Below are 11,564 nucleotides of genomic sequence, written 5' to 3'. Positions count from 1 at the left end.
ATTAGTACCAAATCTTCCTGTATGTCCAGGATTTGCCTCTTTTGTTACTATACTGTGAATTTTTCTTTATGACACTGTTGAGTTGTTATCAGTAAAAATGATTGAAGTTTGGATATTGACTTTAGTATATTTATCACTCCCAAAGGCACAAAGTGCAGGTATAGAACGTTACGTTGGTTTTATCTCATTTTTCTGACAAGGTCTTACTATGTTGGCCATGATGGTGTCTAACACTGAACCCAAAAGAAACTTAGATATAATCTCAGGTAGTCCTTGAACCTCAGCCTCCAAAGCACTGGAGACGACAGGTGGCCACCACTATGCCTAGTTTACATGGTTCTTTGAAGAGAACCCCTTCAGTCCATTTCATGTACTTACTAAATTGCTTAGCCCATTGTAAGAAAATGTATCAAAGAGCTTGAGTTCATGCCTTGACATTAAATAGTTAAGACATTAATAAAGCTGAGTATAAATACTAGGGTTTGCTTAGTTTTTGTTTTTTAAGACAAGGTCTTGCTATGCAGCCTTGCTTGGCCTGCAGCTTGCTATGTAGACCAGGCATTACTCAAACTCATGTATTCAAACTGCCTCTGTTTCCCAAGTGCTAGGATTAAAGGCGTGTACCAGCATTCCTTGCCTACACATCAGTTTTAAGATATTACAAACTTCATTTCCACGGGCCATGAGAATGTCANTGGGATTGGTCTGCTGTTAAGTAGCATGTGTCCTTAGTAGGATTTAGTAATGATTATTATGATTATGAAATAGTAATACTTATCATGAAGGCAGGCCATGGAAGCACATGCCTTTATTCCCAGCACTGGGAGTCAGAGTCATGCAGATCTATTGGGTTTTAGGCCAGCTTGGTCTACCTAATGCAATTTCCAGGACAGCCAGGGCTACAGAGTGAAACTGTGTCTCAAAATTTTTAAAAGGATATCATGAGTATAGCTAATTTTTATTGTTTAAGAATGTTATATCTGTCTTTAAAGATAAATTTCCAACTGATGGAAACAGATGCTTGGGGAATTCTGTGGAAGAGGGGGAGGAAAGATGGTAGCAGCCAGAGGAATGAAGGTCACCACAAGAAAACCCACAGAATCAACTAATGTGGGCTCATAGGGCTTCATAGAGATTAAACCTACAGCTAGGGAGCCTGCATGGGCCTGACCTTGGCCCTCTGCATGTATGTTCCAACTGTGTAGCTTGATCTTCTAGTGGGATTCCTAACAGTGGGAGCAGGGGCTGTCTCTGTCTCCTGCCTTTGTAACCTTTTCTTCCTATTGATTGAATTATCTAGTATTCCTAGGAGATGAGGTGCATAGTCAAAGTGCAACTTGATATATACAATGGCAGATGGAGATCCATGGGAGGCCTGGCCTTTTCTGAAGAGAAACAGAGTGGACTGGGGGAGGGGAGGGGAGGGGGAGAGACAGGAACTGAGGAGAGGAGGGAGTGGAACCTGTGGTCTGAATGTAAAATTAAAAATAAATTTCCTAGAATAACATTCCAAACACTTGAATATTAATGTAATCAACTATTTCCAAGTTTCATTTTTACATTCATGATCAAATGTGAACAGTTTCATACCTTGCCTTTTAAGATGTGTGTTTTGAGCCAGCAGGCCTTGCTTTGTAACTTTAATCCCAACAGTGGGGAGGCGGAGGGAAATTGCTCTGAGTTTTAAGGCCAGCCCGGACTCCAGAGCAAGTTCTAGGACACCCAGGGCTACACTGAGAAATGCCTTCTCTAAAAGACAAAAAACAAAACAAACAAAAAGTCATTTTCCAGAGAAACTTAACAAAAATGTGGTTGAATAAATGTGAAACTTTAAACATATTTTTGGAATTAGTAGTTGACATTGCTCTCAATGAAGCATTTGGAACAACAACAACTCCTTAAATTCTGTTTTTGTCTTATATAACCCACCCTCATCATACAGTGAATGTACTCCAACTTAAAAAAAGACATCTATAAGTTGCCCTTTTCTAAACGTGTATAGCTTATATAGAAAGAAGTTAGTCTTTTACCATTAGTGCATGATTAGATTAAGAGAACGGTTTCATTCCTTTTTGTGTGTGTGGTTCTGGGATCCCTCTAATGTCTTGTCTTCTTCCTCTTGTATTGTAGGAAATCTCTCAGGTCACCCATGACACAAAGGCCAGATTCCTTTCATCCCTAACAATTGAGCAAGACACATGGTAGTAGTAGTAGTTAGATGCTAGACTTATTATAAGTAAAAGATAAAAGCATAAACTCTGCTGCACAGAACAGGAAGGTCCTGGATAAGTAGGTGTGTGGCTCAAGAACCTCATTTGATGTGTCCAGGTGCTTTTTACTACAAAAGGGAAAGTAAAGGTTCTCTAAAAGGGTGGAGCCTTGGTTGGCTGTTCATGTGATTAATGTTCTTTGCTGGAAGGGTTTTGTACAATCCTTAGGGCAGTCAAAGAGATGGGTTTTTTTATTCGGTTATTGTAATCTCCTTATGACTCATGGTCATGTGAGGCTGGCCTTGTTTTCCTGCCTCATTTTCCACAGGGCTGTATTTCCAACATGAAATAGGAATTTTAAATACTAATCAAGTTTCTAAGGAATTCTTTATGTTTCAAGTTACTGATATTTACAGAGATGAAATAAGGACTTCAGAGTGTTCTCAGTGTACTTAATTCATATAAGTATACTTTTCCTTTTAAGGTATATTATCTTTCTTCACTGTGCCTGTTCTTAATATATATAAGGTCCGTGCTTCTTAACCCCCTAACTAATCACCAGTCATATGGCATATGGGCAGCCCGTGTCTTTGAAAATGCACCCTTTCTTCAGCAAGCCCAACTTCCACTTTTCCTCTACTGAGCTGACCTAAATGGCAACTTTTAAAAAGCTGTTTGCTATGTCCCTACCACACCCTTCATGTGACATTTCCCCCAGGTAGGTAATAAGGCCTTTCCCAAAGGAACCCCCCAGAGAGTTGTGTCAATGCTGGAGACATTCCTGTATGGCGTAACAGTATTTTGTAGGCATGGTCTGTGACTGTCATGTTGACTAGTATATCCTACTACAAGAATGGGGCCACGTTAATGTTAACGCCACCACATAAATGTCCAATTATTATCTGGGCAGCCAAACATTCAATCTCTTAAATCTCCAAATCTCCCNAAATAGCAATTTAGGGAGCAACTAAATAAAGGGGTACATAGTATGTAGTACAGTACACTGGCTAAGGATATTGGTGAAAGTATCTGGGTAGGAATAGCTTACTGCCATATATTCATGGGGTTAGGAACCTAAGAAACAGTGACAAGAGCCAAGGTCCAGTAAAACCTGGACATGTGCGCTTTTCATTCCACTCCAATGTCTAGATCATAGCCTGATCCATAAAACAGTTATTAAGAATTTACTTAATCAGGTCACTCCTATGATCTTAATGACAAAGTGGAGTAAAACCCATAGGACCATGGAGAGTGCTTACTAGAAATACAAAGCAAATTCATAATCAAGCTTACTCCAGGCCTGGAGCATATGGTAAACTAGTGACTCTTAGGGACAGTGTTAGAGCCCACCGTTACTTTCCATAGGCTTCACAACATGGCAGTCACCTGGGTACATGCTGTTAAGAAAAAAATCAAGGAATCTCATGGAGTAGACCAGTGGGATCCTGGGAACACTCCCCAGCTTAAGAAACTTCCCTTCCGGGAAAAAAAATACCCATGGAAGGAGTTACACAGTGTGGAGCAGAGACTGAAGGAATGACCAATCAGAGACTGCCCCAACTAGGGATCCATCCCATAAACAACCACCAAAAACAGACACTATTACCGATGCCCACAAGAGCTTGCTGACAGGAGCCTGATACAGATGTCTACTGAGAGGATCTGCCAGTGCCTGGCAAATATGGAAGTAGATGCTCATAGCCAACAATTGGACGGAACACAGGGTCCTCAATGGAAGAGCTAGAGAAATGACCCAAGGAGATGAAGGGGACTGCAGCCCTATAGGAGGATCAACAATATGAACTAACCAGTACCCCCAGAGCTTGTGTCTCTAGCTGCATATGTAGCAGAAGATGGCCTAGTCGGCCATCATTGGGAGGAAAGTCTCTTGGTCCCGTGAAGGTTCTATGCCCCAGTAGAGGGGAATGCCAGGGCCAGGAAGTGGGAATGGGTGGGTTGGGGAGGAGGGGGGTAGAGTATAGGGGGTTTTCAGGGGGGAAACCAGGAAAGGGGATAACATTTGAAATATAAATAAAATATCTAATAAAAATTTTTTTAAAAAGCAACTTCCTTTCCTTCATAACGTTTGGATTTGCTCCAATTCTTGCCTGTAGCTAGGCAGTACCTACCTCTCTCACAAAGGGGATCATGGGAAACGATGCACACCCCATACAGCAATACTTTTGTTTCAAAAAAACAGCGAGTAAACAACTAATAATATACAGAACAATTTTACTCCTAGAGTCTGACCGGCAAATTAAGTACAGGTAAACAGTATTGATGCTCAGACAGCAGCTTTATTGAAGGTATAAACAAGCACCCTGTGGGTATGGCTTTGACATTCTAACATGGGAGCATGGGTTCTACTAGAAAAAAATATTAAATATAGCAAACTGAGTAGATAATGGAAAACGAAATTTTTCATGGGAAAAGTAAACCCTGTACACAGCAGAAGGGAACTCAAAATTGAAGGCATCTGTGACTTTAAATTACACACATTCACTTGCTGGCCTCCCTCTGCATGTTTCTCAAGGGATAAAGCCACTAGCAGTATTCCTGACCTTAGAAAAAAGCAGAATTTAACGTAATATGCAGTCTTGTTTCTTTGCTATAGACAAACAAAAGAAAACCAAACAAAAACAAAAATGGTTTGGGGATGTTTTCGAGTACATCAGGCACCTTCCTAAAGTTAGTCCATACTTCCAACAAAATTACCAGGGCATTTCCACGAAAAANTGTATTTTACATGTATTTTGGCTCATTGTTGCTATTCCCATTCCACAAACTATTGCATTAAACCAGGCCCTTCATTACCCATGCAAGTAACACTGAGGAAGGAACACAGGGGTTGGGTTCCTACAATACTTGTACTGGGGACACTGCAACTGCTCTCCAGAAATAGTTGGACTGCATGCTCTGCACTGCAACCACATTGACAACATCATCTGGGTGCAGCACATATCCAGAAGGAAGTTTAAGAGAATCCAAGGTGAAAAAGATGGTGTCTCCCAACACCCCAGTGCGTCCATCTGTTCTGGTAACACGGACCTGTCATTTTAAAAAAGATGGCAGNAATGAGTGTAGAAAATCATAATCTATGGTCATAGACTCTGCTGTTCTCTGGCCCTAAGCAGCAGACTCCTGGATTCCACCACAGATTCCCATCCTGCTTTGCAGGTTAGCAACTTTAGGTGTTGTGTAAACACCATCTCCTACCTGCACCCACACCTAGGTTCAACTTCAAAAGAGACCAGGTCTCCACTGAGAGAATTTTGTTCTAAATAATTACCCACAATGGGTGTGAACTTGTAGTTAAGGCTGATTGCTTGAAAAGAGTGAGAAAAGAANGTGTTGTTAACCTTCTCCTCTGCTTCCTCTGTTGTCTTAGAAGCATATTCCTTCATTTTTCTGATGGTGCAAAACAAATGCCAGCCAACTCATTTTCANTTTTTCCTACCCGTATCATACTCACATGCTAGCAAGGAGTTCAAGTGACACTCCATCCAATTTTCTTAAAAATTTCAAGAAACCTGGTTATTGTTTTTGTTGCTCTTAGAACATTCTGATGCTTCCCAGATAAGCATTTTTTTATCATTAAGTACTACATTAGTCTCATGAATTCCTTTCAGAATTACAGTATTTTTTATTCACTTTACACCCTCATCCCAGCGCCCCCCAGCTCCTCTGCTCCTTGTCTCACCCTCCCAAATGCCTCCCTATTACCCTTTCCCCTTCTCAGAGAAAGGGAACCCCCCCTTGACTGCCACTCAACCCTGGGACATCCCATACCAGTAGGACCTGGCACATCCAGTACTAGCAGGGCCAGGCACATCCTTTCCCACTGAGGCCTAACCAGACAGTCCAGCTAGGGGGAAGGGGATCNAATGGCATGGAACAGAGACAACAGTCCCTGCTCCACTTGTAAGGGGANCCACATGAATACCAAGCTGTACATCTGCTACAAATGTGGAGGGGCACTAGGTCCAGCCCTGTATGCTCTTTGGTTGGTGCTTCAGTCTCTGTGAGCCCCCATGGGCCCAGGTTAGTTTCTTCTTGTGGTGTCTTTGACCCCTCCAATTTGCTCACTTCTATCCCCCACTCTTTCACCACACTCCATGGGCTCTGCCTGATGTTTGGCGATGGGCATCTGCATCTGCCTCCATCCACCTATATGGTAAATCGTTTATTTTTGGTTTCTTAACATTTGTAATATAATCCTGAGCAGCAAAATACAATGATCACAAAGGAAAGAGAAGCAGAAACAAAGAACAAGTGCAGCACACAGAAACTACCTCAGTTAAATGACAATGTTTCAGAGGCTTCACCAAGATGGCCCTTCTGCTCTGCACGTCTTGCTCATCAGAAAACTCAATTTCTACCAGGTCACCATTATAAGGTTTGAAATCTGTAACAGTCATGGAAGAAACTCAAGTTATAAGAGGCAATGTGACATTTCACCATTTCCTGGAATGTTAGCCCTGACACAGTTTCTATTACACATAAAGTACATTTTGAANATTTAGAACCCTAGGGTTGGAGAGATTTTATTGCTGTTGCAAAGAACTCAGGTTCACCTCCCAGTGTCCCCAGCCACATCTGGCTTATCTGTGGATTCCTCTGGTCGCTGTGGGTACCCACATNCATGTGGNATACGCTTGCACAAAAGCACACATCCNCATAAATAGAGGCACTGTTTTGTAAATGATGAGGGTTGTAGNGGTGGCTCTTCAGCTAAAGGTACTTGCTGTTCTTACTGTGTGTCTGGGTTCCGAGTTCCCGCACCCACACGGAGGCTAGAGATGCCTGTAACTTCCAGCGCTAGAGCCTCTGTAGGCATGTGAGCAGTACTGTACACATACATGCAGGCAAACCTCTCTCGCATACACATAACATTTTAAAAAGATAAAAGTAAAACAAAAGTGTCTGGGACAGGATGAGGCAGTAAAATATCCTGCACAATAAACAGGAAGGAAATAACATATTCATTACTCATATTGAGTTTAGGGCAAAACATGATGATGTTTTTTTCTTCTTTCTATTCTTTTAGTTTCTCCTTGAAGAAATTNTTGAGGCTGTAGCTTAGTTAGCATGGGCAAGCACCAGGATTCGATTTCGATCAACACAGGGATAATATAAATAGTAATGGGTTTCATAGTATTCATTCAATAGCATTTATTCTGACAATTATAGACATGACAGGCTGAGGCCTTTAAGCTGGGTCCCTAGTGCTAGGGACGAGTACCACCTTTAATAGCCACAGTCTTCTCTTCCCCTAGAACAGTCTGCTATATGACTAATCCTATTTCACAGAAGTAAGCTGTTCCACCTATGCCTTGGGTCCTATCCTCTATTTATAGCTCAGGGACCTGACTCCATCATTTCTTCCTGCTCTGCTCAGCACATTTAGTCATATCCTTTGCACTGTAAACATGTCCGAGTCCCTTCCACTCTAAGAAGAGTATTTTCTAGTAGCCTTCCTGTTGTTGACAACTACCTGTTCGCGTAGGACAGGCTAATAAATTGTCTTTGGAACTTTCCAATCACAGGGACCTTTTCCTCTGAAAACTGAGAATTTCTGAGGGAAAATGTTCTACCATCCTAGACAGCAAGCAGTTATCATTGGAGAGTTCCTGAGATAAAAACCAATATCAGTTGAAGTTTTTACACCCAAGAAAATTAAACTAAAAAGCAGTTTCTTGTAGCTGGGACAATGTCACTCTTTATCCAAGTTAAATGGCACCTGACTAAGAGTTCATCTTGGAAGTGGAAAGCCAAGGCAAGAAGAGGGCATGTTTTGCAAATTGTATCTTGTGTATTCTAAGGTTATGGACTAATATCCACTTATCAGTGAGTGCATATTATGTGAGTTCTTTTGTGATTGGGTTACCTCACTAAGGATGATATCCTCCAGATCCATCCACTTGCCCAAGAATTTCATAAATTCATTGTATTATATGGCTGAGTTGTACTCCATTGAGTAAATGTACCACATTTTCTGTATCCATTACTCTATTGAGGGACATCTGGGTCATTTCCAGCTTCTGGCTATGATAAATAAGGCTGCTATGAACATAGTGGAGCATGTGTCCTTAAGACATCATTCCTCCTTAGAATAGGCAACAAAATACCCATGAAAGGAGTTAAAGAGTCAAAGTTTGGAGCTAAGACAAAATGATGGACTATCCAGAGACTACAGCACCCAGGGATCCATCCCATCATCAGCCACCAAACCCAGATACTATTGCACATGCCAGCAAGATTTTGCTGAAAGGACCCTGATATAGCTGTCTCATGTGAGGCTATGCAGGTGCCTGGCAAACACAGAAGTGGATGCTCACAGTCAGCTATTGGATGGAGCACAGGACCCACAATGGAGGAGCTAGAAACGTACCCAAGGAGCTGAAGGGGTCGGCAACCCTATAGGTGGAACAACAATTTGAACTAACCAGTACCCCCTGAGCTCGTGTCTCTAGCTGCATATGTAACAGAAGATGGCCTATTCGGCCATCACTGTGAAGAGAGGCCCCTTGGTCTTACAAACCTTATATGTCCCAGTACTGGAATGCCAGGGCCAAGTAGTGGGAGTGGGTGGGTAGGGGAGCATGGGCAGGGGGGGATTATAGGGAACTTTCGGGATAGCACTTGAAATGTAAATAACGAAAATATCCAATAAAAAAAACATTAAATAAAAAGAGAGAAGAGGGCATGATTTTAACAGTGTGAGACAAAACATAGGACTATAGCAAGCCCCGTCTCGAGGTGGGTGCCAGGCAGGTGTTATATAAAGATAACAAGTTTACCTTTCATTAGGTTTATATTTTATGAGATTTATATTTCATCATGCATAATACTTTTATTTTTTATTTTGTCTTGGTCTCCATCTTGATTGTTAAAGGCACAAAGTGGCAGCTTATAAAGTTCAGCGTGCTCAGTACTCACAGCCCAGTTAGCCTTCTCTGGTTCTCCCTGGCACTCTTTTGCCCAATGTTTATCCTCTGCAGCTTAGTCTCATGGATTCACAGGTCTGCCTCTGGGTCCCCATGATACTATGAGCTCTTAATAAGCAAGGTTTAATNAAGCCTTCTATATTTTGTCCTCTGCCTTCACCATCTAGAACTCTCTCTTAAACCAAATTAAAGTTCAATAGACTCTTTAAATGATCATGTCGTTGCTTTAGACATAAAAACAATGGAATGTTATATCAGATAAATACAAATAGAACTCAACACTGAGTGCACATATACATGGCTTTTCAGGCTATTTCCNGGCCTTATTTTAAAGCATTTGAAGCATTATGAACTAGTTTCTTTTCATTTGTGTAATGGTGTTAGAATAGAAATTCAATACCTATATAAATAAAAAGTTGCACAAATATTAGTGTACCCAAATGAAGATGTAACAAATGATAGTATGAGACTTTTGTGTCACAGTAAGCTACACATTATTTTCAAACTCCAGTGGTCCACTTCACATATTGAAGTGAAGCTGAGAAATAACGAGTATAGGACAGGGAATGCATCTCTGTGATGGAGCCCTTGCCTAGCAAGCACAGGCCTGAGTCTGCTCCATGCAAACATCCAAGTATATTGCACTAGCGACTGTAATGCACAAACCCTCTCATCAAATCAGCATGTTCCGTATGGAACCCTGAAGAGGACGCCTACACCCAACTAGTAATATTTCAAATGGGCAAAACCTCATTTTACATTTAAAAATGAGAGTTGTACCTTTACAAGCAATGTCTAGAGAGACGGAAAATGCATGATCATTGTAGTCAGCATCATCCACTAGAGAGGTAATAGAGCCAAGCAAAACTCTCATGTGAGATTCTGAGGGTTCTTCATCATGGTCATCATCTGCCTGTATAGTAAACAAACACACAAACCTTAAAATGTTACTTCAAACAAACCAAAACACAATGTAAAAAAATCTGAAACCCANCCTAAAATAATTGTTCAAGCAATTGTTCAAATAACTATCATAGATAACTGACACATAAATTGGAATGCATTAGTGAAATAATGCTTGAGCTTNGTATCATTTTTACTGTAGTTTTAGAGTAAATTTGGAGAATTGAGAAGAAAGTACAGAGTGTTGCCACATACTCACATTGATTATAACTGATAAGCCAGCACCAACACTCTTTATAAATTCCANAGTTTANATTGGNGCTCAGGTTTTGTGTTGTACAATCATGAATTTTAAAAATTTCTTCTAAAACCAATATTTGCCTGTCTGCCAGACTTAATNCACTGCTAGTATTTATGCAATATATATATTCTACATATCAGTAATTAAAAATAAAGGGGAGTAAAAGATAATTCAATAATTCAATAATTCATGCGATAAAAAATTTAAAAACTGGTCCCTGGACTTCCAAAGGAAAAGAGAATTAGGATAAAGACTATTAAGAGTACAGAAAAGGTTTTCAGGAAGTGATTTTTGACCTGGGCTGTGAAAGAAAACATTATCTGGTAAGTTGAGCTGGGAGTTTGTCTCTCTGTGTGTTTGTGTATCTGCATGTGTATGTGTGTGAGAGTCACTGAACTAGAAAAGGAATCATGGACAGGAGGAAGAGCAGGGGAAAGACAGGGTCATAGAATGCATGTGACACAAAAACAAAGGGGGAGGGGAGGAAGGTAAAGGGCACACAGTGAGCACTGGGAGGACAGTGGGGACAGGGGGAAAGAAGGGCAAAGAGTAATGGTATAGAAGCATGAAAACAGCATAATGAAACCCATTANTTCGTATGTGAACTTTAAAACTCATTTTGGAGTTTGTATATGAGTGTTTTGCCTGCAGGTATGCATGTGTGCCATTGTTGCTAAAATTTCTTCCNGTGGAGAGAGGTGAACAACATCCACTACCCCTTCTCTAAGATCGCAATGACAAACGGTGACAGGATTCCACCGGAGTTCGCTCTCAGGAGCCAGTGAGTTTATTAGGCTTCCTTACAGAGCATAGGCGAAGGGTTCCTTCTGGGGGTGTGGGCACTCCTTCCCCAGAGGGACGCATCTAGAAAGCCTTACCTAGCAGGGAAGAGTGTTTCCTGTAGCTGCATAGACAAAACCATCTCCCTAACCCTGGCCTCCTCTAGCCTCTTTCCCAGGTCATATGCACAGTTGATAGAGAGCAGTTGGCTATTTAGGAGGAAGGGGGATGGTGGCTGAGCAGGTAACAAGCCCAACTGGAATGACCATTTGAAAGTGGGCAGAGCTAAATGCACCAAATACCAGATGCTTGACTTGACATGAGCCTGCCGGGTGCCTTCAGGGATCAAAAGGAGAGACCTGAAGAGGTTATCTGATTCCCCCGCATCTGGAGTTACAGATGTTTGTGAGAAATCATGTGGGA

The 11,564-nt window shown here is 41.3% G+C and overlaps 1 protein-coding gene across 1 annotated transcript; it reads right to left on the bottom strand.

Moving 5' to 3' along the window:
• Positions 1–4,489: 4,489 nt before the first annotated feature.
• Ct55 (cancer/testis antigen 55) lies at positions 4,490–11,225 on the bottom strand. The gene is made up of 4 exons (XM_021188228.1): positions 11,166–11,225; positions 9,938–10,070; positions 6,503–6,615; positions 4,490–5,258 (listed from the first exon to the last, which is right to left on the bottom strand). The coding sequence occupies exons 1-4, from the start codon at positions 11,223–11,225 to the stop codon at positions 5,067–5,069; spliced, it is 498 nt and encodes a 165-aa protein (XP_021043887.1). The 3' UTR covers positions 4,490–5,066.
• Positions 11,226–11,564: the final 339 nt, after the last annotated feature.

The sequence above is a fragment of the Mus pahari genome, chromosome X, assembly GCF_900095145.1.
Source record: "Mus pahari chromosome X, PAHARI_EIJ_v1.1, whole genome shotgun sequence".
Classification (NCBI taxonomy): domain Eukaryota; kingdom Metazoa; phylum Chordata; class Mammalia; order Rodentia; family Muridae; genus Mus; species Mus pahari.
This window is presented reverse-complemented; position numbering and strand designations above follow the sequence as displayed.

Bases quoted from the DNA above. Each gene is read 5' to 3' on its own strand.
- Ct55 (XM_021188228.1), bottom strand. From the start codon at position 11,225: ATGCGTCCCTCTGGGGAAGGAGTGCCCACACCCCCAGAAGGAACCCTT. The intron at 6,616-9,937 runs GTACAACTCTCA...TGACTGTTACAG, and splicing joins TCTAGACATTGCTTGTAAAG to ATTTCAAACCTTATAATGGT. The intron at 5,259-6,502 runs GTAGTTTCTGTG...TTAAAATGACAG, and splicing joins AACATTGTCATTTAACTGAG to GTCCGTGTTACCAGAACAGA.